This window comes from Lissotriton vulgaris, chromosome 3_1 (genome assembly GCF_964263255.1).
Source record: "Lissotriton vulgaris chromosome 3_1, aLisVul1.2, whole genome shotgun sequence".
Taxonomy (NCBI): Eukaryota; Metazoa; Chordata; class Amphibia; order Caudata; family Salamandridae; genus Lissotriton; species Lissotriton vulgaris.
Window position 1 is genome coordinate 1851659973 of NC_141689.1, and position 27768 is coordinate 1851687740.

At 42.5% G+C, this 27768-nt stretch overlaps 1 protein-coding gene across 2 annotated transcripts in view; it reads right to left on the reverse strand.

Annotated features, from left to right (window-relative positions):
- Positions 1-15308: 15308 nt before the first annotated feature.
- Positions 15309-27768, reverse strand: part of TMEM154 (transmembrane protein 154) — a 130478-nt gene continuing 118018 nt past the window's right edge. Inside the window, exon 6 of one of the 2 annotated variants that reach the window (XM_086963299.1) lies at positions 15309-16526. In XM_086963299.1, the coding sequence (XP_086819425.1) occupies positions 16511-16526 (16 nt within the window). In that variant the 3' untranslated portion in view covers positions 15309-16510. The remainder of the gene's footprint in view (positions 16527-27768) is intronic. The other variant, XM_086963300.1, reaches the window with a different exon arrangement.

Sequence of the window (27768 nt, forward strand, 5' to 3'; positions counted from 1 at the left end):
GGGCCTTCACAGCATCACTCAGAGCCTCCACAGCATCACTCACGGCCTCCACAGCATCACTCACGGCCTCCAGAGCATCACTCACGGCCTCCACAGCATCACTCAGGGCCACCACAGCATCACTCAGGGGCACCACAACATCACTATGTGCTACCACAGCATCACTGAACGCCACAGCATCACTCGTCGCCACCACAACATCACTCCGCGCCATCACAGCATCAATCTGTGCAACCATTCAACAACAACTGGTTCAAATATGTTCTCTCAATGTTTCAAGCTTTATTACAAATGTCACAAAAAGATGTCAATATTTCACTTCTGTTCTTGGATTTTCGTAACAATAAAATACACTGAACATAATCTTCACAAAAGTTATTTACAAAAGTTTAAGCTATTGCCATTATAAATTACAATCACTTTTATTTAAGTATTATTATTTAAAAAAATTAAAAGCCATTGTTATTTGTAAAATCAATACATCTAAGTCACGTAAATACAAAACATGTTGCATTACAAATGCTATAGGTCTCACATTTGCGAAAGTTATAACTATTAGCATTGTAAATGACAAAGCGATTAATTTAGCTATTTTCAAAACAAACACATAAATAAAAAAATTGTAATTTACAAGCCCAATAGCTCAATCATTCCTAATACGAGACCTATTGCATTGCAAATGCTTGTTTAACCTTGGTAGGGTAGTTAGACAAGGTTGTCTTGTTTCTCCGTTCCTTTTCAACATTGCCTTAGAACCTTTTTTACTCCGGATCCGTCAAAACAATAATATCCACGGCTTTACTTTTAAGGAGACCAGTATTAAAATGGCAGTGTATGCTGATGATGTTCTTTTGTTTCTTTCGCAACCTCAAATCTCTATCCCTGCTTTTCTGCAAGAAGTGGAATCCTTTGCGTATGTGTCTGGATATAAATTGAACAAGGACAAGTGTGAAATTTTACCCCTGACAAAATATACTTTTAGAGCTGACTTTGCTACTTCAGGTTTCTCATGGAACCCCCAATTTATTAAATATTTAGGCTTGCATTTTACTTCTTCCATATCGGGGACGGTGTCACGTTGCATGGAAAACTGAATACAAAGATTATCTTCTTTAACGTCGAAATGGCATACCCTATACCTATCCTGGTGGTGTCGTTTAGACACCATAAAAATAATTCTATTCCCCATAGTCCTTTATACAATCTCTAACATTCCAGTGTCAATTCCTATTAAACATTTTAAGAAACTCAATTCTATCTTGTCTTCCTTTTTGTGGGGAAGCAAGAAATCACGTATGTCCATCCACAAACTGATTCGTTCAAAATTGGAAGGTGGGACGAACTTTCCTGACTTTCCTCTTTATCATAAATCCTTCATACTAAGTCAGTCATCATGTTGGCTCTCCGATCCTTCCACAAACTGTCCTCTATGGACTACACTAGAACGATCTTTCATCTCTTCCTTTTCCTTCCAAGAGTATTTATCCTTCACGCGCAAACCACAATCTGTTTCCACTCCCATCCTCAAGCATACTTCCAAAATTATTCCAGAGATTCCTTTGACGTCTTTTCTCAATTTTCCTATATGGCACAATATACACATTTTAATAAATAATAAACCTATATTTTGGAAAACTTGGAGACAACGAGGGTTGATTTTGGTGCACCAATCATACAATCAAGATGAGATCATACCCTTTGTACAAGCTAGTACTATTTTTGGCTTCCCCTCAACTTTCTATTCCAAATACTCTCTCTTAACACAAGCTATCTAATCTGCTCACTTACAACATACAACATCCCATGTTAATGTTTCTCCTGAATCTGCTCATGTATATAAATTGCGTTCCTTATTACTTCATGACTCTAAAGCCTCTACTATATATAAACTTTTAGACAGTTCACCTATTCCAAGAGATAAAACTAAGATAGAATTATTGTGGGAAAAGGAACTTGACACCTCTTGGCCCGTGAATTTCTGGGATAATATTTGGCTTAAATTTAGGAAACTTGCTGCAAACACGACACAAACAATCTTTTTCATATATAATAGGCTCTTACTATCTCCCCTTGCCCTCAATACATATCATTCTGATACCCCACACACTTGTTGGTCTTGCTCGCTACCACATGCGGACTTATTCCATCTGCTTTTTACATGCAGTTTGTTCGGATTTTCTGGGAAAAGGTGTGGTCACAACTTAATTTGATTTTTCACGCTAATCATTCCTTCTCTATTTCACATAACTTTTTAGGTAGCTTGACCTCTATATGGAACGATTGTGACATCAATGTAAAAGTAATTGACCTGTTATTAGCAGTAGCCTTCCAAAAAATTACTAAGAATTGGAAAGACTTTACTAAACGTTCATATCAAGCGTGGTGGTACACTGTTTGTTTCAATCATAGGCTAGGCACCACATGTGTGTACCCGACACATTTGTCATCCAAACGTTTAGATCTGTGGGCACCTGTTAGATTATATATTGATACTAGTGCTAAATGCTCTGTTCTCCCTACACCATTGCAACAAGAAGTTACTAAACCTCCATGACTTCCTTTATGTTATTATACAGTTATAAGCATACTTCATTATATATTATAATTTTCTGAAGAATATGTAATACTCTCTTTTTTCATTTCGATGTAAGTATGATATGGTTATATTGATTGTATACGAAATATTTGATTGACTGTTTTATATCCCTGATATTTATTTAGTCCAACTGTTATATTGCAGGTAATCTCTTTCTTTCACTGTTCTTATATTTTATAATTATTGCAATTCTTTCTCCTAATAAACCTATTTTTGAACTAGAAAAACGTTTTTCATACATTCTTAATCATTACTGATTGTCACTCAATTACAAAGTAGGTTCTTTTTTATGTATTTAAAATAAATTAAGTCAATAAATAAATGCAAAATAACAAATATACTGCTACTGTTTGTTTATAAAAGAATCCAAAACACCAACTTTCCAGCCTACCACCCCAACACCTCATATTACCATTTGCCTAGGTTTAGCCATGATCCACTATGGTGCCTCTCCAGAGGCCATATAACAAGCTTGGATAGAGCTTAAATGGGCCAGGTATTGTTTTTATATGTCACAGTATCATATACCAGCTAGACTGTAAAGTTCAGTCTATTTATTTCTAACAGAATAAAGACACTCAAAATAAGTAGGAACTATAAACCTAGTCAAAACCTTTTTAGCGTTTAAAGATCCCGTTACAAATAAGGACATGCCAAAATTAATATTTATTAAAATATCTAATATGAATGTTGGAGTAACAATAAATAATTTAAACTCCTACCACAAAGCCATTTTCCCTTGCCTTTTTTAAGAGTTCATTTTTTTCATGCTTGTTCCACTTCTGTAGAGCTGAGCGAGTTTCACTGTATTGCATCTACACGCTTCCCCATCACAGACTTGGGAAAAGAGCTTCTTTAAGCATAGCAACAGTGACTCAATATAATACAAATGAGAGAAAGGTAAGAAGCATTTTTTTATTTGCTTTAGTGGTATGGTGGCGCAGTCTCTAGTTATTCCTATGTGGGTGGGATAGGGTTTTTTAAAGTCCTCTAAGGTAGTTGGACACAAAGTGAACAGCTGTTTTGAGTGGGCACCCACTTCCACTCCTGACATTCTTAGCTGTGATTATTGGGGCATCATCAGGAGGCCCCCACTAAAGGAAAACTTGCAAGAACTCACTCAAATATCTGCTACATATCAGCATGGATAAGAACAAAGATATTCTCAACCATGGGAGCTTGGCTGGAAATCATAAATTTCCTTCTCTATTTTAAAATTATTATCAAGACAAATTAAGATGGTCCAATTCATAAGAGGCAAAGGCATGACACACCAGGCAGTTATTGACCAAGGGTGGAGTAAGAGTAAAAAAGTTAAATTGAAAATCATGTGTGTTAGGACATAATAACAATAACTGTCAATATTATGGAATTGAAAATAGTCTAAAACTATTGCAGACAGAGACATTTACTTTAACAAATATAAAATACATATAAAAGTACTATACAAAAAGTAACCAGAGATATCAAAAATAATATTTTTCACATCAATAAATGTATATCTATACACATTATCCAACTGAAATACAATATGGAACATTAAAAAACGTAAAACATATGGAACAGATACATTGAGATACATTGAAATATCTAATAGCATATTGGAAACAATACTGAAATCTATTTTGGCTTGACATTTAGTCATGGAAAATTGTGATGAAATTGAGATGAGCTTTAGTTTAGTCAACAAATAAACATGGAAAGTTACATTTCAATAATTCATGTTGTACTGAATCGGGTTCATTGTTCATTTAAATTACATCTACCACGTTCCTTGAGATGGAAATTAAAATGGTAGCAACATGAAATCAATAGTACAGAGTATAAATGTTACATAATAAATTAGCCAACTGCACAACAACATGTCCGAGAAGAATAAAGATCTCAAAAATAAGTTCATGTATACGCACAAGGCAAATGTAAGCACAGATTTGAAAAGAAAATTATCAGCCTAGTATATAGATTCACCAGTGAATAATATTGGAAAATACTAAGGCATGTGTTAAAATACATGTTACTACAGTGTACCAGAAGGCTAGAAAACTAAAATGCATGCATGTATACCAATTATTAGTAAAAACAGAAAACGAAATACAAGGTCTTGATTCACAAATTTGGATATCTGATATACAAGATTTATTTCTACTCCTGTCTTAGATATTCATGTGTTGGTATTCAAAAACATTTTTTAAAGGTACCGAACCTTTAAATTAAATCAGGTGTAGATTTCCAGCAGTACGTCTGCACTCTTTCAATATTCTTTTCTTGTTGTGGAAATTTCAAAAGTGTAAGGTTAGTGCAACTGCTTCCCGTCAGACTTGAACAGTTTGTGTGGACAGAATATTGTGTCAAAAATATCGAGGACCAAAATATTGAGAAGGTAAATGCAAATAGGTAAGTATAGTTTTACTATTCTTAACTCTACATCTATGTACCTTGAATATCTCTATATATACTCTGTAATGAATTTATTACACCCCGTGAACTATGCCGATCCACGGCTGAATAACCTACATCACACACGATAGGCGAATATAACTTGCACAAAATGTGATTAATTTTGTAAACAAGAAATGTCAAATACTCGAAATTTTTGGTTGAAATGTATTCCATAGAGCCTTTCGTGAATGTTTTTTCTGAATGTAAAAGTAAAAAGTAATATACTAAGTGAAATATCTATCACGGGGGTAAACGTCAGTCCTCTTTCTATGTACATGCAACAAGGCGCTGTAAAGGTTTTAAACCTGCTTCCTTCCGTGTCAATGGTAGACACTGACGAAGGAAAACCGAAACGCGTTTGTCTGCTGAGTGTGTTGAGTAAAACAAATCTAACACTTTCCCTGCGAGTGCCGTAATTTCTTTCTGGAAAAACTGAGAGAGACGGAGCTGGTATTTTTCACGTGGGGCGCCACCACGAGAGGCACCCGCCTGCGAGTGACCCGGATCCTTGGTGCAACGGAGCTGCAATATATATATATATATATATATATATATATATATATATATATATATATATATATATATATATCATCTAAGCACACATATGTGGCGTTAGTAAACCTATATATAAAAACTTACCTTCATGATATGTTTATCCTCAATTACAACGGTTTTGGTCGAAGGCCACTGCTACAGACGCATCTGTTCAGGCTGCCTCTGCAATTAACTGCTAGAAATGGCTAAAGGAGGGCACTAGCTTAAAGCTGCTGTACAAATGTTCCAAAGCTCAACAACAGAGAGCTTTGATTCAAAATTTAGAGAGTCACCCAAGCTAAAGTGTCTTTGCTCAAGTAATGTAACATAACAATGACCCTACCCTAAACAATTGCAAATTGCTGAGGGTTTGCCATAAAGTGCAAAATACATTGAGCCATAAATGCTTGGAAGAGAAATGGATATCCTGTGAATTTTTCAGGTGGCATTAGAACAGAGGATACATAAGGCGCTGCTCCTGTTTGACTTTACTAGATTACTCCCTCCTGTATCTGGGGTGGTATTGCTACTAGAAGATGCACTGGGATTCAGTCTTCTTCTCCTGGATGTTCTGGGAGGGTTGATTGCCTGGTTTCATTTCTCTAGGAACAATGTGTGCTCTCGATAAGCAACTTCAAGATCATCGTGGATCTTGCTCATTGTGTGTGACATTACCCACGGGGATAAGGCCTCAGACCATTTCATGGGATCCGGCAATTCGTTATGAACACAGTGATTTGAGAGTTTGGATATTGAGGCCAATCCCTCCATCTGCCCCAAGAGGTCCCCTTGTACTGGGTCAAATATGTTAAGGAAGATCCAGACTAAGGAGAAAATGGGGTAAGGGGAGAAAGAGAGGGACACACGCCCGCAGACTAGTGTTCTGCAAACCCAGAATGGATTTCTGGGGCACAGTCTATCAAGGCCAAACTGGGAACAATGAGGATTCCACCTACTGGTGAGGGAACACAACTTACTAGAGGGTTAACACGATAGCATAGAAATTCGACTTAAAGGAAACACATGCAAGCAGGGGGGACGCTATAACCGTAACCCCACTCAGGAGCTGAAGACGATATGGCAATGCTGCATTTGGGGCGAGAAGGCCCCGGACAAGGAGACAAATGAACATGAGGGTAATTAAGCAGGTAAGCACAAAAAGAAGGCAGGGGAACTGGAATACCATATGGAACTGAACAGGGGAGAAAACTACAAAGGTAGAGGTATGGAACTAGCTGAGCGCAAACTGAAGTGAATAGTGAACAGCCACAACAACCACTTTTGCAGAACAAGGGAAATCTCTACAGATGGGGTTTAAATCCGTGGTTTACCACTACTGACTCAGAAATGTGCCTAATTGTGCTGGCCCTCTGGTGGCTAGGGCTGCTCATGTGGGTCTGGGAAATGCAGATTTATGGGTACAAGTGTGTATTTTTCACTGCCCAGTGTGCTATCTCTTCCAATTTCCCAGTCTTCTGTATCTTAACGTGTCTTGAGACCTGATATTTCATTAAACCTAATGGCAGATATAACATTTTTCAATGAGCTAAATTTCATAAATAAAGAAATAATAATATCAATAAATTATCCATTCATGCCTATGTGAAATATATGAAAATGCTAGGTTGTAAAAACTGAACCTAAGAACACTGCCAAGAAATGTATAAGCAAAAGCCAGAGTCTCCAATCAAATGATGTAAAATGTTTCAAATAAAACAACCCTAAATAAAAATCAAGTTAAAAAGTAAATATTACAGCATATAAAATGTACGAAAACTTTGAAAGTTATTATTTAAAAATATTTATTTTCTAACAGTAGCATGTGCATGTTTTAAGGTTCTTAGAACTATTTCATTGTATTGTTTGCCACATAATTTGTATACGATAATGAAAAATGTACTGATCAATAACGGTAATAAAACATATATTCTTTTGCTCAGAGCTATATTTCACCACCTACTTTATGCATCGAAATGAAGGTGGTTGCCACAAAGTATATTTCACCACCTACTTTATGCATCGAAATGAAGGTGGGTGCCACAAACATAGTTCATGTTACAGAAACAGCGACTGTGCTCTAACAACAGTCATCATAAACCCAAAATTAACATTTTAGGTGACCAGATATTAAGTTTCAGACATGTCAAATATAACCACTAAAATAGCTGTATGTCGTTACAACAAATTTTAAATGTATTGGTGCTATTTTTGATTTGGAAAACAAATGACAACGCTGGATATTTCCCCAACTAAACTACAATCTCAGTACGTATACAGATATTGAGAAAATATACAAATTAGTCAGTGTATGCTTATGTGCAATTAAATAACAATATTATATTACATTTAGCAGTTTGCTCTATGGAACGCTAAAAAATCTGGTGGGTCTCACAGTTTAGCACGTGTTTTTTCATCATCATTTTTGCAACAGGTATGCAACCTGTGATAAAATTGCTTTATAACTAAACTAGTATGCCTGCCTCAGTGCTCCCTGTGCAATTATAGAGTTAAAAACACCACACGAAAAATTTAAACTCGTAGCACAAAGCATATTTTAAAAGTTACTGTGCAAATTAAGACCTTTTCCTCCATTTTAATTTGTTATGCACATGTGTATAACTCAGTTTCTTGCCATATTATGCTCTGGCAACAGTTTAGTGCCGTGCAGCTACTAACTTGTTTTTATATAGTGCTTTAGAACGGATTGTCATTGCTAAGCACTGTACGTAACAGAAACTACTATTGTCTTAATTCTTGCTGTGTATTCTGTCTGTCTAATACATTTCTGGTCTACCTTCCCTCCATCCATTTCTCTATGCACATCTATTTACAGTTCTGAGATGTTGTTCAAATATTTTGTTTTTTATAAACATTTCTCTAAAACAGAATCTGTCTCTGACCTCGATAAAGGTTCAGTAGAAAATATATTTAAAGTCTTCACATGTATGCACAGCCATTGCAAAAAACTAAAGTAACATTGAGAACCCAAATACAATCGTCCATAATCTTTAAAGATTAGGAGTAAATGTTCGTGGTATCAAATTTAACCTATTAGCAAAGTACCTTCAAAGGCTTATTCTAACAAACTTTCATTAGCTTCCTTAGAGTCGAGTCAAATTCGTATTACACTTCATGATACATTCGTTTACTAATGGACAATAATCAGATGATATGGGAGTGACTGGACACTATGCATGGTAGTTTTTACTCAATTATTTGTAAAGATTTCTGAATTTTAAGGGGGGCACTCAATGATTCACAAGAATAAACATCACAATCTATGCAGATGTTAGATTTCCTTGTGCAAGATAGCTCTGTGAGTTAAGCGCATATTGCTGACATCTTGTGTAGTGAGTTTGAACCCAGCAGTAGCCACTTCTCCTTTCCTCTTTCATTGGTAAATATATTAGGTCCATTCAATTCAGTACTAGTAAGACTACTTGTTTACAGGGCTTTCACATGGCAAAACTGTGGTCGCACGTTTAATATAAGAAACAAGAAGTAGGTGCTCTTCCAGCCTCGTTTGAATAGTCAGCTGTTAAGGCAATCCAGAAAACGTATTTTTGAGTTTATGAGCATTAATCCCTACCTCTGCACGTCCTGTAAATGTTTGAATATTTTGAATTTTTCACGCTAAACTTCAATACTTATTACAGTCTTGAAAATATTGTAATACCAGCTTCATATTAAACATGACGAGCAAACGTAGCATGAGATGGTGAGTATTTGGAGGAGGGTTTAGGATTGCAGCCAAGAAAAAGTCTAAAAATAGGAGCAGACAATTCATTTGGCAGCAAATTTTCCAAAGCCGTGAGTATTTGTATGCTGCTCCATTGAGGTTGCTTCTCAATTTGGTTGTCCCCTCAGCCTATCAACCATTTGAAGAGGCAACTTATTCACTGATCCCCAGCTTTCCAGGTGTTTTGTATGCACCCCATGTGGCTCTCAGTTGGCTTTTTCTGCTGCCTTGGGGTGCATTAGCTTGTGACTCCTTTGGTAGTGGTCTGTTTTGCTCAATTTTGGTTTTCTTGTATATTTGCTCACAATAAACATGGATGCAACATTATGTTTGGTGTGCCATCACATTCTAGTGTTTATTTAGTACAGCCACATCCAGTTGGCTCCTGCCCACGGTGTAAGGATTAAAGGACAGTAGTGATGAAGTCTGGGCGTCTATTTAAGATCACCTACTTTTCGAGGCCTGATCTCTATACATTCCAAATTTATCCAGGGGCATAGCTTCAGGGAGGGTGTTTGGGATGTTATGCCCCCCTAAAAATGTATTCCGTTGTAAATGGGTACAAGTGATTTCATTCGGGTATAGTGAAATGTCTGTCCAATTCCACCAGAACTTTTTACATGCCCACACTGATAACAAGCATTTACAATGCAATGGTTTTGCCTTTGTTAAAGTTAGAGCTATTGGCATTGCTCTTGACATTATATTTATTTATGTTTTTTTAACATAAATAAATGGCATTGCCATTTACAATGCCACTAGCTTTATCTCTTGCAAATGACACACACAAACACACACAGAGCCCCCCCACACACACACCCATACAGAGCCCCCCCACACACACCCACACAGCCCCCCACACACACAGCCACACAAAGCTTCCCACACACACAGCTACACAGAGCCCTCCACACACACCCACACAGCACAAGCAGGCAACAGGGGCACACGGAGGCACAAGCAGTGGGTGCATCGGTGGAGCTGAGTGGTGGGTGCATCGGTGGAGCTGTGTCAGCTGAGTTGTTACCGAATTGTGATGGGGCTGTAATACCATTTACTGTGTAATATGGTGGAATATGGACGGAAATGGGAAAGTCACAGATGTGGCTGTAAATTTTCCTGAATGTCACATGGCATATTCCTAACTCCCAAGATGCCCCTGAATCATGTCAGACAGCTATATCCCAATCCTCGTTTTTAAGCAACACTGCTTTGCCTTCTAGGCGTGTATGTAGTCTATCTTCATTAAAAGCATGGGCTTGGAACTTTCAGCAGGGGGAGGGGAGTCTACGGGGAGCGGGCCTGGCTACAATGCAATGGTTTCGCCTTTGGAAAAGTTAGAGCTATTGGCATTGTAAGTGACAAAATTTGTATTATGTGTTGGTTTTGAAAACAGATAAATAAATGGCATTGTCATTTACATTGCCATTAGCTTAATCTCTCGCAAATGTGAGACCTATTGTACCCTACGGACTAGCTCAGCAGACAGCAATTACTACCACACACACACCCAGAGCCACACACACACACCCAGAGACACACACACACACACACACACACACACACCCAGAGCCACACACACACACCCAGAGCCACACACACACACACACACCCAGAGCCACACACACACACACCCAGAGCCACACACACACACACACACCCAGAGCCACACACACCCAGAGCCACACACACACCCAGAGCCACACACACACACACACACACACACCCAGAGCCACACACACACCCCCAGAGCCACACACACACCCCCAGAGCCACACACACACCCAGAGCCACACACACACCCAGAGCCACACACACACACCCAGAGCCACACACACACCCAGAGCCACACACACACCCAGAGCCACACACACACCCAGAGCCACACACACACCCAGAGCCACACACACACCCAGAGCCACACACACACCCAGAGCCACACACACACACACACACACACACACCCAGAGCCACACACACACCCAGAGCCACACACACACACCCAGAGCCACACACACACACCCAGAGCCACACACACACACCCAGAGCCACACACACACACCCAGAGCCACACACACACACCCAGAGCCACACACACACACCCAGAGCCACACACACACACCCAGAGCCACACACACCCACCCAGAGCCACACACACACACCCAGAGCCACACACACACACCCAGAGCCACACACACACACCCAGAGCCACACACACACACACACCCAGAGCCACACACACACACACACCCAGAGCCACACACACACACCCAGAGCCACACACACACACCCAGAGCCACACACATCTGTTGCCTTCAAAATGTTTATCAATAGAAACGGTATTACACATAAAACCACATCTGTATACTACCCAGCAGGTAATGGAGCGGTGGAAAGGTTCAACAGAGTGTTGAAAGGAACCATACAACTAGCAAACAACAACGAGTTATGTTGAAAAATGGAGGTAAAGAAAATGATTTGGGCATTCAGAATAACAACTAGGGAGAGCACAGGAATCAGCCCATTTGAAATGGAGAGGAAGAACAGCACTGTCCAAGGATAATGTAGGGTGGCTTAAGACAAGAAGGAAGGCTAATTGGTCTGCAGAGGAAGTCAGGAAGAACGTACTAAAAGCACAGAGGGCATACAAAAAACACTTTGATACAAAACACAAATGCAAACCCCTAACTATCAAGGTAGGAGATTTGGTGAGAGTAAAAAGAAGTGGGTACATTGAGAAAGGACAGAACAGGTTCACCAAACCATTTGTTATGGAAAAATTATTTTGCAATTTAGCCCTCCTCAGCGATGGGAAAGTGTGGCATACATCTGCACTATCTAAATGCGAGAAGAAGAACAGTATAGAAAACGGAAAAGAAGAGGCGTTGTATACGAACAAACCAGTGGAAGAGGGAGATCGTAGGGACTTTGACAGACAAATGAACTTTGATTGGCTGTATAAAGATGTGTTGGAAGAAGAGAGGGCAGAGAGGAAGGAACAGGAAGACAGGGCCCCTCCAAATCAGGAGCAAATAGAGTACATTGAGGAAAACTGATCTCAGCAGCAGCGAAACTACGGACGCATCCGGGGCAGAAAGTAAAGCATTTTCTGAAGAAGAACTGGAGTCTGGAAGCGGTACCACCACTGCCAAAACCACCACCAGTAGATGCGGACGTACTGTAGCTATGCCAAGCAAGTTCAAAGACTTTGCGTGCGACTAACTATGGGGGGGTGTTACCTCCCACCACTATTCTATTGTTAACTTCCTTTGGGAAGGAGATGTGTTGAGCTATGTATAACCTATTTCCTATACTGTGTCCCTTGTAGGCTTCCGTTGTCCACCGCGCGTCCTCTGGCACGTGCTCACCCTGTGACATCAGCTGGAGTTCTAGAATGGCAGCTGATAGTCAACTGGCAAACTGGTTACCTTGAAACCTGAACGGAAGCTGTGACTTTCGCTCCTGCTGGTGTGTTGTACCTGATGACTTAAATAAAATGAAGTTGTAAACCTACCTGTGTCCGGTCATCTTAACAAAGGCAATAACCTTGTTAGCTGTGAAAAAAAAATATAGGAATAGTTTGGATAGATTTAAAATACATTTGAAGCGATTTCCTAATTAAGTTATTTCAAATTAGGTTTCAAATGACAAAATACCGACTTTTGATGGATTTCCACAATATCTGTTACTTATCTAGGCTTGAAAAATACTGTTCATGCGGGTAAGATACGGATAGGTGCCACTCAGTTTTGGAGAATGCCGACAAATATCACCTAACTATACGACAAACTGGAAGATTTGCAGGAGTAAAAAACTTACTGCGCATAATGAGCACAATAGAGTTCCGAATGTTCGCTCTTTGTTAGTGAGCTTCTTAAAACAACACTTTAATACCTGTTTCCATAGAGAGAACAGGTTAACAACACCGTACAGGTGTCTCTTTAGAGCCGTCTCCAACTAGCACTAAATTAATATGTAATCCCCAACACCTGCTGTTCAGTGGTCTTTGCTAAACCACGGCAAGTATGCGGCATTCCAGGGCCCCATCGGGTCACGTGCACAGGGAGGGCTTTCACGTTGCTTCTGTTCATGTAAAGCGCTGTGATACCTCCCGGTCTAGCCAGCGCTATGTAAAACATTTCAAATAAATATCTAAGCCTGCAGAGTTACACGCAGGCTCTCGAGAAAACGTGAAGGAGTTCCGAGCGGAGGCAGCAGTCAAACGAACACTGCACCCACGCCTCTGGCACTGTGCACAATACGCCATGATGGGTTCTGGGAAAGTATATGTGAGGAAACCCAAAGCTGTCGAAACTGGTGAACGTTAGCTTACTCTGGAGCAATATCACTTAACCTGCCATTTCAGTGTAGAAACACCGGATATTACGTTCTGGACCCCGAACTTCTTCACTGCTCCTCACTGCAGAACAAAGGACGTACGGTGGTTGGATAGCGCGGTAGCACACCCCCAGTATTATTACCCCTATCAGGACATGAGACCAATTAAATTCCTAAATTTGCTAAGCTGTGAACACCTGACAACAAACAACGCTCTGAGCAGGGGTGGGATCCCAAAACTTCATGAACAATGTTTTCTCTCAAAATAATGTACAACATGCACTGTGAGAAAAGTCATCGACTCTGGGCACAGCAGTCAACAAATTAATAAATATCGCTCTTTTCCACAAACAAAGTCAAGGACTGAAAGCGTGAACCTAACACATCCATTTAATGGTAATAAAATAATGCCATTTTGCATCCAATTATAGAGAGCCGGCAATATTCAAGAGAATTGATGCTCCGTGGGGGAACAGGGGGACAGTGCAACGGAAATCCAATGCATATTCTGCTGACTGGGCCCGACTTCTCCATTTGCATCGGCGAGCCCAGAGAAATGAGGTAATTAGCGCTATTACTTAAGCCGCCATTAATCTTCGGTATGTGACCAGCGAGCGCCGGTTCCCAGCTGTAAAACACATCAGCAGAAAGCTGCAGGGGCAATGCGGGCAGCAATAAAAACATTCGAGCAGACTGCAGCCAGCGGTGGGACACAAAGCGGACCCCCTGTATCCCCCCGCAGGGGCTCAAGAGCCTCCGTGGATCTCCCAGGCATCCCGTAACCGGCACACAAAGCCAACACATCAGCAGAAAGCTGCAGGGGCAATGCGGGCAGCAATAAAAACATTCGAGCAGACTGCAGCCAGCGGTGGGACACAAAGCGGACCCCCTGTATCCCCCCGCAGGGGCTCAAGAGCCTCCGTGGATCTCCCAGGCATCCCGTAACCGGCACACAAAGCCCGGCCATGCGGGCGGCCTAGCGCCCCTAAACATAGCCCCGGCCACGAGGAGGAAGACAGGTTGGGGCAGGGGCTCGGAGGGTAGGGGAGGAGGGAAAAAAACAAACAAATAAATCGACTCACCTGCACCTTGCGACGGCGGCACTTCTCGATCGGTCTGGGAGGCGAGCAGCGACAGGCTGGGCAGCCCAGACAGAGCGGCAGGTTGGAGAGGCACTTCTCCGGTCTCCCCGCGGGCGCCGCCATAGTGCTTGCCGTCTTCCTCTCCTTCTTCCCCCGGGCTGCCGGGGGCGGGCACTTCCGGCCGGCCGCGCTAGGATTGGCCGGCCGGCCAGTCACGGGGTTAGGAGAGACGCAGAAGTGCCGGCAATGCCGGACCAGACACGGGGGCGTTCCCGGCGTCCCGTGACGTCGGCAAAAGCCAAAGAATGTCGGGAACGCCCCCGTGTCTGGTCCGGCATTGACGGACAGGCCCCTCGTCCAATGGCAAGGCTCCGTTTACGGAGCCAGCCAATCAACGACGAGGGCCGAACAAAGCCACACTACACTTCTCATCAGGTTTTCGCCTGCGCGAAAAAGCTGCGCAGAAAGCGCAGCTTTCGCCAGGCAAAACCTAAAAACACATGCACTCGCTCTCTTCTCTGTTTTGAAGGTTTTAAAAGGTTTTGATTAGTTCGAAAAATTTTGTGTTTTAAGTGCCCCTAACATCCACACTCTTCTCTCTTTCTACTTCCTATTAAGCCCCCCTCAAGTCCTGCTTCTCATATATTGTGGTTTAACAAAATATCCCAGAATGATAGTTGGGAAATCTAAATCTCAACCCCCCCCCCCCCCCCCCCCCCCCCGCCATCCCCCTCCTCCCATCTTTTTGACCAAGCTACACCCCTGGACCCATCCCTCTGCTTTTGGCACTACATGGCCTTATACTTGATCACTAACCCATATTCTACTGTCTCTTTTGCACTGGGATTTAACATCTTTGTTTAATTTTATAGAAAGCCACCACAATGTATGGACCGTGGCGAGGCAGATCAGAATCTGTGTAATCCTGTTATAAAATGTTGCAAATTAGAATCAAATAAAATCATCCTTTCTCCAGGGGCTATGGAAACGGTTTAGAACAAATGCTGTTTACAAACCTTCAGGGTCTAAGCACCGATTGTACTGTGAGTCCGCCTTTGGGGATTTTCTGTTCAGAACATTAACATAATTATAATATAGTTTGTGGGTGTAGCCATCTAAAGAAGAATGTGTTTTGCCAGTGCTATACCACACATACATAATTTCAAAACTTTTTTTTTTAAACTTGTTTTTTTCTATTTTTTGGGAATAGAAGAGCTGGTGTAAATGCTATTTGTAGCGACTGTCTAGATGCAATCTCGAAACACTCTCGGATCGTCACTCCATACTTCCTTTATGCCCTTAATCTGTCTCTGTAGGCCCAGCCTAACAGCGATATATTAACAATAAAGCATGAAACGGCAACACTGAAAGAAGAAGGCAGCAACATCGGAGTGTTAGAAATAGAAGAAAGTAAGGGTAAAGGTGAAAAATGTACAGCAAAAATAAATATGAGGTAACGTCAATAGTAAATTGTTCCTTTACAGATAAGGGACGATTTAGCTGACATAAACATAACCTTACAATAAGTGAAATTATGTGTATGGGATTCACTCAACAGTGGGCGCTGAAGGGCTAAGCCTGATGATAGACACGTCATCTCCGTGAACCTGGAAGTGATGTGGTTCTACGTTGATTCCTTTTCCTGTCATCGCAGAAGTCATACAGAACCACGCCAGGCATGTGTTTGAATGGCAGCGCATGGTTTCTGGCTGCTTTGTCAGCAGGAAATCTTGGGCTCCATTCTGTCTAGTTTTCTGGCCAAACACTCCGTACCATTTCACCTCACGATTCGTCGCAACTGTAAAAAAAATCAAATCTTTAACAGTATTCTTCTGAGAAGTCCTCAGTCGAGACAATTTAGCAGTACTGTTGTCTTGTTTTCCCCCAAAATTGTTTCCTTTTTACATTCGTAAAATCACTGATAAGTTATTTCCCTTGGGAAAGATGAGTACCTAACCTATCCCAGAAAGTAAGTGACACTGTAGCTGTAAAAACGAGCACTTTACTCCCTAAATGTGACTGTTGCCGCACATAATTGTTTAGACCTCATCAACTTTGTAGTGCATATCTATGCAAGCACCTTTATCAGGCATCAGCAATTCTACATTCACAGAAGCGTGACTCGCGTATGCCATGCAGCGTGGCAGCAGCAATAATTGCGACACCAAGGATGTCATGACAGCGTAAGATCTAACTCCGACGTGAGTGGCACATCTGATGTATTTTTGTACCTTCCAGGAGTGAGTGTACGTGCACAGAATCACATACATTTAATACTGCTCGAATATCCTCCCTGTGGCCATTATCAAAGGGGAGTGAGCGCTACTGGTCTGTAGGGGTCTAGGTATTCTCAGTGTTGACCCAAAGCCCTCCACAATCTCTGCCATTGGTGGTGTAGGTACTCACCACCGTGGTGTGTCGTTGGGATAGGTAACACGTCCTAAAAACATTATCACTTCATTTTTAACCTTCCCTCTATATACTCCACCCTTATTAAAGCTACTTTCCCTCGAAAGGAGGCAGTACTCACCTAGGGAAGCGAGTACCTAGGTGTGAAACCCAATGATGACACCGCCCACACCACAGTGATGATAACCTGCGCCACCAATGGCAGAGACTGGTTGAGGGTTTCGGGTCGACACTAAGAATCCCTAGACCCCTACAGACCAGTAGCACTCACATCCCTTTGATTATGGACATTATAAATATGGAAACAGAGTGAACCCTACAAAACTTCTACTCCTCCCCGCCGATTCGTACATATCCTCCCTATGGACATGCCCAGTGGCTACATGACCACTTTAGTGCTGCCACATTGAATCAGTCAAAATATTTGCTGCAGTCCTTGGATTTTTCTGTTCCTGGAAATTAAGATAGACTTTATAAACCAAAAGTTACACGTTGGTCCTAAATCTAGGAAAGAGGATCATCTCTTCATATGAAAAGGGATACAGCTTTGAACACCTGGAAAACTGTCTTCTAGGCACCATACTAGTTACTGAGAATCTTAACAGGGGCTGGGCAGAGGGAGGGGAATACTATGTCTGCAATACTTGTTAGTTGGGGTGAGAGCTCAGAGAAGCATTTTGTGAGGACTCTTCCTCATCAGGGGTTGGATGTCAGTGGTGCAACAATGGTAGATCCTGAGGTTCTAAGGGCCCACTTATCTCTGATTATTGCTGTATGTTACTAGTTAACTAGCACACAGTAGGGCTATTTTTCCCATTTGCACCAGGGCACAAGGTGCCACTGCTACACCAAAGATCCTCATTTTGAACTCACTGTTTCTTCTGTTTTCCCCACTCTGTCAATGGTGCAGAGAATGACCACAAGACTGCATAATTTCCACCCACCAACAGACCACGCTTGACCTAAATGTGCACACCAAGTCTGAGAATATTATTTTCCTGGAGTCTAGCTTACTCATTGTTTTCAATGCATAGTTCCACCATGCCTCTATGGGTTCTAAATGAAGTGGAAATATTTAGGCTAACTGGTGAAGTATGTCAGAAAAAGGGACGTATATATATATATATATATATATAAAACCAACACAGACATAATGGGCTTGATTCACAAAGCATTTCCCATGAGAAGGTGTGGTTTCCCCTAAAAATGTAGGAGTAAAACAGGGGAAAGACACATCTGCTTGGATAAAAAACATTTTGAATCAGGCTGAACACTGAAAGACAACAGATAATACTACTGCAGTGTGAGAGGAGATTGCTAGAAATGGTTACAAAGAACAGGTGAAATTGGTAGGGGCGATGAGAGAGTCAGGGTACCTTACGAACTGCAACAAGCATGAGTGGGCACCTGGAATCAATTCAGTCTGGTGGAATCAGTAGCCTAACGCGAGTGGTCGCTCCCCCTGCTTCCTCCCTCACCTGTGGTATTGTAGCGCCTACATTTGCTTCTTACTTGCTGACTGGGCATTCAGAAAGCAACTTAAAACGTGGATATTTGACAAGTAATCCTCCTCTCCTTCCTAAGCGCCTTGAGACCCTCTGGGTATGTAGTGCGCTATATAAATTCTTTGACTTGACTTGACTTGACTTCAAGTAGACACTGTATTGTATTGTATTATAATTGCATTTATATAGCGCTTACTACCCCTGATGTGGCGTCGAAGTGCTTTTTCCGTGAGTAGCACGCTACTCCAGAACCCTAGAAGGATTAGTGTTAAATTAGTATAGTGAAATATGAAAGTAATTTGTGCCCACTCATAGTCCATCAATAAGAAGTAGGTGGAACTGCAGTTACTTGTTTTCTTTGGAGTCTGATAACTCTTTCCTGTCAACAGGGGATTGGGCATTTTAGTGGGAGGGCACCAGCAGACTGAATGATAGTTGCTTGATGGAGATACAAAAGAGTTGGTGCTAGTTCACAATAGGGATGAGTGCCTGGGTGGGAGTGAATCCGATGATTTACTGGGAAAGAAGGAGCAGCCAGAGCTGCTGGGAAATTTAAAGATGGTATTTAAAAATGTGTAGAGGGATATGTGTCAGCTGAAACCCAGCAAGTTCAATGAGGAAGAGAGCTGTAAAGTGTTGGAGGTGAGTAAGGCATGGGTGACATATTTCAGGTCTTTCTGGGAAGGTTGAAGTGCAACCGGCCTAGAATTGGACTGTTCACATAGTCCAGCTTGGTGAAGTCCAGACCAGGCTATCTGAAAGGAGATGTGAGAGTGTATTCTGTCAGTGAACACAGTTGATGATCGCCAGAATAAAGTTAAAAAGTCTCATATTGTGGACAAAGTGGATATCGAAGATGCGAGTGCAGTGCTAGGGATGAACGGTGTTAGGGTAAGGGGGTGGGGACATTATTGTTAGGGGGGTAGTTGATGGGCAGTAGTGGATTCCATTTGTGAGCTGGTTGAGCTGTGACAGTGGGTGCTATCAGCTAATAGTTCTACAACAGGCACTGGTTATGAAAGTTTGGAGTTCATAGGTGTAGAAAGGGATACATTCCCAAGGGGGTTGACAGAAATGGCCAATGAGGAAATCAATGTACAAGGTAAAGATAAGGGGCCGTGGACTACCTCTGACGGGTCTTGCGACTTGGAAGTGAATGCGATTTGATGCATGAGAGCACCATGGCATGTAGAAGGAGGGGCCAGCAAGTAAAAAGAGATCCTCACTGGATCCTCATTGGAGCAGAAACCTGGGGTGGTTGGAGACCTGAAAATAGCTTCTGATCAACAGTGTCAGAGGCAGCAGTTGTGGATGGTCAGATCAGAAAACACATATTCTGCTGCACATTCCACTATCAATTGATGATGCTGAATCCAAACATGTTTATGATTGTGAAAAGTAAAATTCATTTTTTTAAAGGTCGTTTTTCGACTTTTTTTTGCGTTAGGGTCGTTTGCAAAAAGATATGTGCAGCATGATATCTGGGTTACACAAAAATCCATATGTTAAAAAGATACATTTGCTTTCCTACTTAAGATTGCTTTGAACCTTAGCAAACGTAGTTATGCCTCAATTTTTTTTTCTACAAAATTGAGTTGCTTGTTATTTTCAGGCTTGCCATAAAGTGTCTCCTTTCTGCAGTGCAAAACGTTATCATATTCTGCATTATGAAGAACTGGCTTAAACTTTGGTTTTGTGATTTGTGTTTGTTCTTTCTTGATAATGTGACTGTAGTTTCTAACACCACTGTTAATGGGGTGCGCTACCAAAATAATTTTTTGCATTTGTCACCCCGAGTGGGACGGATATGCCCAGACGTGGGTCCCGTGCTCTCCATGTCACTGGAGTCAAGCTATCCTGGCTGATGAGCGCTGAAAGCATGAAACCGGTCCTTGGATGCTTGTTTCCAGTCCAGGGAGGACCTGGCCTGGAAGTTCGGGTTGGATTGTTTCCATTGGGCACAGGGTCAAAACTGATTTGCATATGGCTGGGTCCAAACTGGAAAGGCATGGTGAGCAAAACAACAATGGATTTAGGCCCAGATCTCTGTACTGGGGTGAATGTATGACATTGTTCTGCATTCTGTCCATCAATTGTTCTTTTTGTATTTGTCACCTGAGTGGGACTGGTATACCCAGATGTGGGTCCTGTGCTCTCCATGCCACTGGATTCAAGCTATCCTGGCTGATGAGGGCTGAAAGCCAGAAACCAGTCCTAGGATGCTTGTGTCTAGTCCAGGGAGAACCTGACCTAGCAGTTCGGGCTGAACTCTTCCCATTGGGCACAGGGTCAAGACTGATTTGCATATGGCTGGGTCTAAACTGGAATGGAATGGTGAGCAAAAAAACGATGGATTTAGGCCAAGATCTCTGCACTGGGCTGAATGCATGACATTGTTCTGCATTCTATCCATCAATTGTTCTTTTTGCATTTGTTACCCCGAGTGGAACGGGTATGCCCAGACGTGGGTCCCGTGCTCTCCGTGCCATTGGAGTCAAGCTATCTTGGCTGATGAGGCCTGAAAGCCCGAAACCGGTCCTAGATGCTTGTTTCTAGCCCAGGGAGGACCTGGTCTGGCAGTTCGGTCTGGACTGTTCCCATTGGGCGCAGGGTCAAGACTGATTAGCATATTGCTGGGTTCAAATTGGAATGGCATGGTAAGCAAAAAAATGATAGATTTAGGCCCAGATCTCTGTTCTGGGGTAAATGTATGACATAGTTCTGTATTCTGTCCCTCAATTGTTCTTTTTGCATTTGTCAGCCCGAGTGGGACGGTATACCCAGATTTGGGTCATGTGCTCTCGATGCCACTGGAGTCAAGCTTTCCTGGCTGATGCGGGCTGACAGCCCGAAACTAGTCCTAGTTGCTTGTTTCCAGTCCAGGGAGGGCCTGGCAGTTCGGGCTGGACTGTTCCCATTGGGCGTAGGGTCAAGACTTATTTGCATATGGCTGGGTCCAAACTGGAATGGCATGGTGAGAAAAACAATGATGGATTTAGGCCCAGATCTCTGTACTTTGGTGAATGTATGGCATTGTTCTGCATTCTGTCCATCAATTGTTCTTTTTGCATTTGTCACCCGAGTGGGATGGGTATGCCCAGACGTGGGTCCCTTGCTCTACATGCTACTGGAGTCAAGCTTTCCTGGCTGATGAGGGCTGACAGCCCGAAACCAGTCCTAGTTGCTTGTTTCCAGTCCAGGGAGGGCCTGGCCTGGCAGTTCGGGCTGGACTGTTCTCATTGGGCGCAGGGTCAAGACTGATTTGCATATGGCTGGGTTCAAACTGGAATGGCATGGTGAGAAAATAAAATTATAAATTTAGGCCCAGATCTCTGTACTGGGGTAAATGTACCCCGAGTGGGACAGGTATGCCCAGACGTGGGTCCCGTGCTCTTCATGACACTGAAGTTATACTATCCTGGCTGATGATGGCTGAAAAGCCGAAACTGGTCCTAGGATGCTTGTTTCTAGTCCAGGGAGGGCCTGGCCTGGCAGTTCGGGCTGGACTCTTCCCATTGGGCGCAGGGTCAAGACTTATTTGCATTTGGCTGGGTCCAAACTGGAATGGCATGGTGAACAAAGAAAATATGGATTTAGGCCCAGATCTCTGTACTCTGGTGAATGTATGACATTGTTCTGCATTCTGTCCATCAATTGTTCTTTTTGCATTCGTCACCCCGAGTGGGACAGGTATGCTCAGATGTGGGTCCAGTGCTCTCCATGCCACTGGAGTCAAGCTATCCTGGCTGATGAGGGCTGAAAGCCCGAACCGGTCCTAGGATGCTTGTTTCCAGTCCAGAGTCGACCTGGTCTAGCAGTTAGGGCTGGACTGTTCCCATTGGGCGCAGGGTCAAGACTGATTTGCTTATGGCTTTGTCCAATCTGGAATGGCATGGTGAGCAAAACAACGATGAATTTAGGCCCAGATCTCTGTACTGGGGTGAATGTATGACATTATTCTGCATTCCGTCCATCAATTGTTCATTTTGCAAAATACTAAGGGGTATATTTGCAAGAAAGTGATGCAGCACTGCACTGCAAGCCATTTGGCTGCGTTGCGCTGTGTCACTTTCAAAACACAGAGATGCGTCATATTTACAACATGTTGCATTCCTGTGCTTTTCCCTGTGATGGTGCACAAGTGGCTGCCATGCGCCAACGCAGGCATCATTGTGCCATGGTGCAAGGGTGTCTGGGTTTTAGGGGAGATTGTTTGTGTGCAGGAAGGTCTCCCTTCCTCCGCAAAAACAATGAAGTGAGGTTTTTTCCTCTTTCTATGCGGGCTGCAGAATGCAGCACTTATATAAGGAAAAAAACCTTGTTGTAAATCTGAGAATACGACAGAATCTATGGGTGCTGCGTGAAACATCCACTGCAACACACATGGTACTCCCCTTTCACGCAAAGTGCTGCGTGAAAGGTGCCGTATTTACAAGCCCATGAAAAGCCATGCAGGGTGGCTTTACGTGGCCTTGTAAATATGGAGCGTCAGTATGCGCTGGGAGTGCGTAAAAAAAAGATCATGCACCGTCAAAGCAAGGGGCTTGTAAATATGACCCTGAGTTGGTAATATCGACATTCACTTACATCAGTTCCCCAATACTGACTACCAAAATATTGGAGAATTTAGTATACGCTTATTTACGAATAACACATGTATACTTTTCTACATAACCTCTTCTTGACAATATGTTGGTAGTAGATATTCTTATGATGTATGAGCAGGTCAATATTACTGATCTCAGTATTTTGACATACAACCAGTCATGGGTGTGACATTCTTTCCAAACACGGGGAGGCCCTCTGAAGGACGTCTATACGAATGTGGTGACTTCTGTGTTACAGTGTCTTGCACATAGGTTCTTTGAGCAACAGTCTAGTGCTGCAGTATATATGTATGCACATCACTGATAATTTGCCTCCAAATGTTTGGAAAGCCAGTTCAAAAATTGGAAAAAATACAGGGCTTGCACTGAAGGTGCAAATTCACAGTTGTGCATTTCTTCTGCGCACTAGAGAGAAGGCCAAGCAACGTCACCCTAAATGCTCAAAGTCCAGAGGACTGCAGCCCAACCACGTCTACTTGAAGTTAAAAACCATGGGCCTCATTTATGAGAAATGACGCATCGCTGCGTGAAAGCAGTGATGCGTCACTTCTCAGTGCGCACTCCTTGCGACATTCCTGATGCGTCATATTTAGTGTATGACGCATCATGTCGCAAGGAGTTACAGATACGTCAGTATTTCTGACGTATCTGTAAGCGCACAAGTGACGCAACTCCAGCAATGCGTCCTTTCACATGGGGAAAGCCCCATGTGAAAATCCTGCGCCTGCTGTGAGGCAGGCGCAGGATTTTGACGCAACGGCGTCCTAAAAGTGGCGCAGTGAAATCTCATAGATTTCACTGCGTCACTTCTACGACCCTTCCTTACGTCAATACGCCCCCCTTGCATACATTATGCCTGGCGCAGGTATAATGTGGCGCAGGGGTTTACAAAGTGACGCATCTACCTTGATGCGTCACTTTGTAAATATGGCGCAACAAGGCGCATTTTTTACGCCGGTGCGTCACAAAAAGTGACGCACCGGCGGCGTAAAAGTGACGCACAGCCTCATAAATGAGGCCCCATGTTTAGAAGCCGCGCGTGGAGGCCCAGCGCAGATTTGTTTTAGAGATGGACTGCGTTTATGACAATAAACAATCTGTTGCAGGCTGGCTTTGCCCTTGTCTATTGTGTTCATCTTCTAAAAAATGGCTTCTCTTCGTTGACTTAGTTGCGATTTTCTCATCCAAAATACTTAATTCGATTATTTAAAAATAATCATAAAAGTTCATAAATAAGGTATAAAAATCCACACGCTCATAAAATATTGCATATGAATCAAGTGGTCATGAAAGACACCCATAAAACTCTGGTTAAAAACATGCAACAGACAAGAATACAAAGTGAATCATTAATATCTTCTGTAAGTGGATAACTTTGAAAAAACAGAGGAGACCCGGTTCAGTACAATCCGGAGATTGATTGGAGCATTTGAAGAAAGATTAGGGCAGATTTACAGCTTCTAAAGCCAACTCCTTTAAAATGCTTCAATAACATTTTTTATGCCCTTCATCGAATTTAAAAAACAACATAAAAAGTATCAAAGATTGCTGTGACATTGAATAAAACACCCATATGGCCTCGGGGGTTATTTCAAGGATCGCAGAACGCATTTTTACATCTTCAGTCGATCGTTTGTTTTGCTGCTACTCCTACACATCACAGTCATTGTTTTAAGACCCAATTATTTATAAAATATATGCTAGTGAGTCTTTTTATTTTATAACAGAACAGAGAACAATAATACACCTGATTTATAGCTGCATGCAGCCAAAGCCCATAAAACAACGCCACACTGAGCATGGGCACAACAAGCAAAATGTCCTGTTCCTGGAATAGGTACGTGGCCACGTTCATGTTTGCAGGACACACCCGCTGATTAAAAGTCACATCCTGAAGCAGCCTGACGACACGCTAACCTGGCACACACGTCCGTGAATTCAACCATCAACATGGTCACACTCTGGACTGATCAGAAGTCCGCCATTTGTTGACTTGTTGGAAAGAAGCCAGTCAAAAGTGGAGATGGAAAGTGACTGCCTTTTGTGAAATGGATGGAACTCAATTGTGAGAAAAATGCTGACCTTTGTCCTCCTCTATCCTTCTGCTATCATTCCAAATCCAAATAACTGACTAACCTATCCACCACTTAAAATGTACTTGCATGTTTCACTATACTAATTCAACACCAATCCTCTATGGGTCCCGGAGTAGCGTGCTACTCCCCGAAAAAATGATTTGACGCCTCGTCAGGGGTAGTAAGCGCTATATGAATGCAATTACAATACAATACAATGTGCAGAAGCTTTTAGAGGGGACCTCTCCTCAATGCGCCTTTTGCCAAAGCGAATAATTCTGAAGCAGTTGAAGCTTCAATAGAGGAGAAATTATACTTGGCAACTACAGTTTACGAGAGAGAACCCCTACAGTCAAAAGCTAAAAGTTTGAAAAATGTGATCAGGGATGTAGGAAACAAGCACGGTGCAAAAGAAAAAGATAGCGTTTCTGTAAGTTCAATTTCACACAAATAGGGGTCAAAAAATAGTACGAGGATGAAACCAGTAAACGATGGGCTCCAATAGAAATACAAGGTTTACTACCAGGGCCCGGTAGCAGGGAGGATGTATTCAAGAAGAGATACAAGTGATGAAATTCCTTAACAGGTCCATCTTTGTGTTGAATCAATTCTAGAGGGTACATAACCAGTGTGTGGCAGAGATATAGCACCCTGAGACAAGTTAACATAGCGCTGGATCCCTCTGGAAGGGTGACGTTTTCTTAAGTGGTTCTTATGTGGGAAGGGAGAGTAGTCTAGCAACAGTGAGGTGGTTGATTGTCTATGTGCCCTCTGCAGGATTCCACATGTTCATGGTTGGAGCTCCTTATTTTTGTAGCAATTTATTTTCGCTGTTCAAGTTTCAGATGTTCTTGGAATTTAGCTCCCTTAAATCATCGCCATTCCTGTCTCAAAATACTTGTGGTTGGCGCAGACTACTGTGTCTCTAGCGACCATCAAAGGTACTGAACTGCTTCTGGTTCCATGTGAAACTGCTTAAGAGCTTTACGGCCACATTCATCATTGTAAGGTTTTGCGATTCCTTATTTGCGATTTTTAGGGAATCGCAAATAAGGAATCGCAAAATGGGATGCATGATTTTATTCGCATAATATTTGCGATTCTGTAAAAATCGCAATTTTTACCGAATCGCAAGGATTATGCGAATTCTAAAGTGCGATTTCGCAATTCCCATTGATTCCTATGGGCCAAAAGGCCCATAGGAATCAATGGCAAGGCATTGACATTTTGCGAATTTCTATTTGCGATTCGCAAAATGTTAATGCATTCCATGGGTGCAGGGGGGGTCCAAAGGACCCCCCCCCCCCCCCTGCACCCCTGAAATTTATTTTAAAGTGCTGGTTTCACACACACATGTCCTAAGGACATGTGTGTCTGTAACATGAAAGTTTTAAAAATGAATTTTTGAGCATTTTCATAACTTTTCGCAAATTACCACAAGGTTCAACCTCGTGGTAATTTGCACCCCCTAATTGATAATTCACAATTTGAAAAACAATCATGCATTGCTTTTAAGGAATCGCAAAAAATAGCAAATTTCACAAAAATGTATGATGCATCCCAAAAACTTATTTAGGAATCGCAAACGGCCGAATTTACCGATTCGCACCGTTTGCACTTCCTAAATAGGTTGATGCATGTGGCCGCTAATGTGTCCTATTGAAGGTCTCTTGCAGAATTGTTTGCTGTAGACTGCAGCCCTGCCAAGTGTCACACATCTGGTGTGACAGTAACGCATTTTTAGTTACATTTCCGCATTACCGCATGTTAAAGGATTGTCACGCAAATAAGCGTATTTAAAAGCTAAGTGCATTATCAGTACTTGAGGTTGTCACTGTCAAGCCTGACTGTCAAGCCTGATTAAAACAGAGTCTGTGGCAGCTTCAGCAGGCTTGGGATTCAGCTGAGCTAACGCAGCTTTAGTACAATGTATCCTGGTTGAATGTAACTGCCCCGGCTCGGCTCTTACTAGCAGGCTAATGTCATCACGGTGAGACGTCACTGCAGAAGCGCGCGCAGTTTATTTTGGGCGCTCGATGCGGCTGGATAGTTTGCAGGCAGCGCAGCATGTCATCATCTTTAGAGGTAGTGCTGTCTATAACTACGGCACCGTCCGCCGGCTTTAATCTGCTCGGGCACCACGTGCTAGCTATTGTTATTACCGCCCCCTTTGAATCATGAAATATCTTACTGTAGCCGATCGTCGCGGAGTGAAGTCAGTGACACCGGGGCCGCCTGGACAGACTGGAGGTGGAGGGCCCTTCTTCTGTGAGGTTAGTGACATTTTGCTATTGCCATATGTACGACTGGTCGTGGTCAGTGGGAGAGAGAGCCTGTGTGCGCGAAATTGAGATGCTGGCTGAGCCCCCACGTGCAGCTCCCTTCCACCGTACCTCGGTTATCTCTCCTCGGTGAAGCCTTGGGAGAGGTCGCGGGGCTCTGAA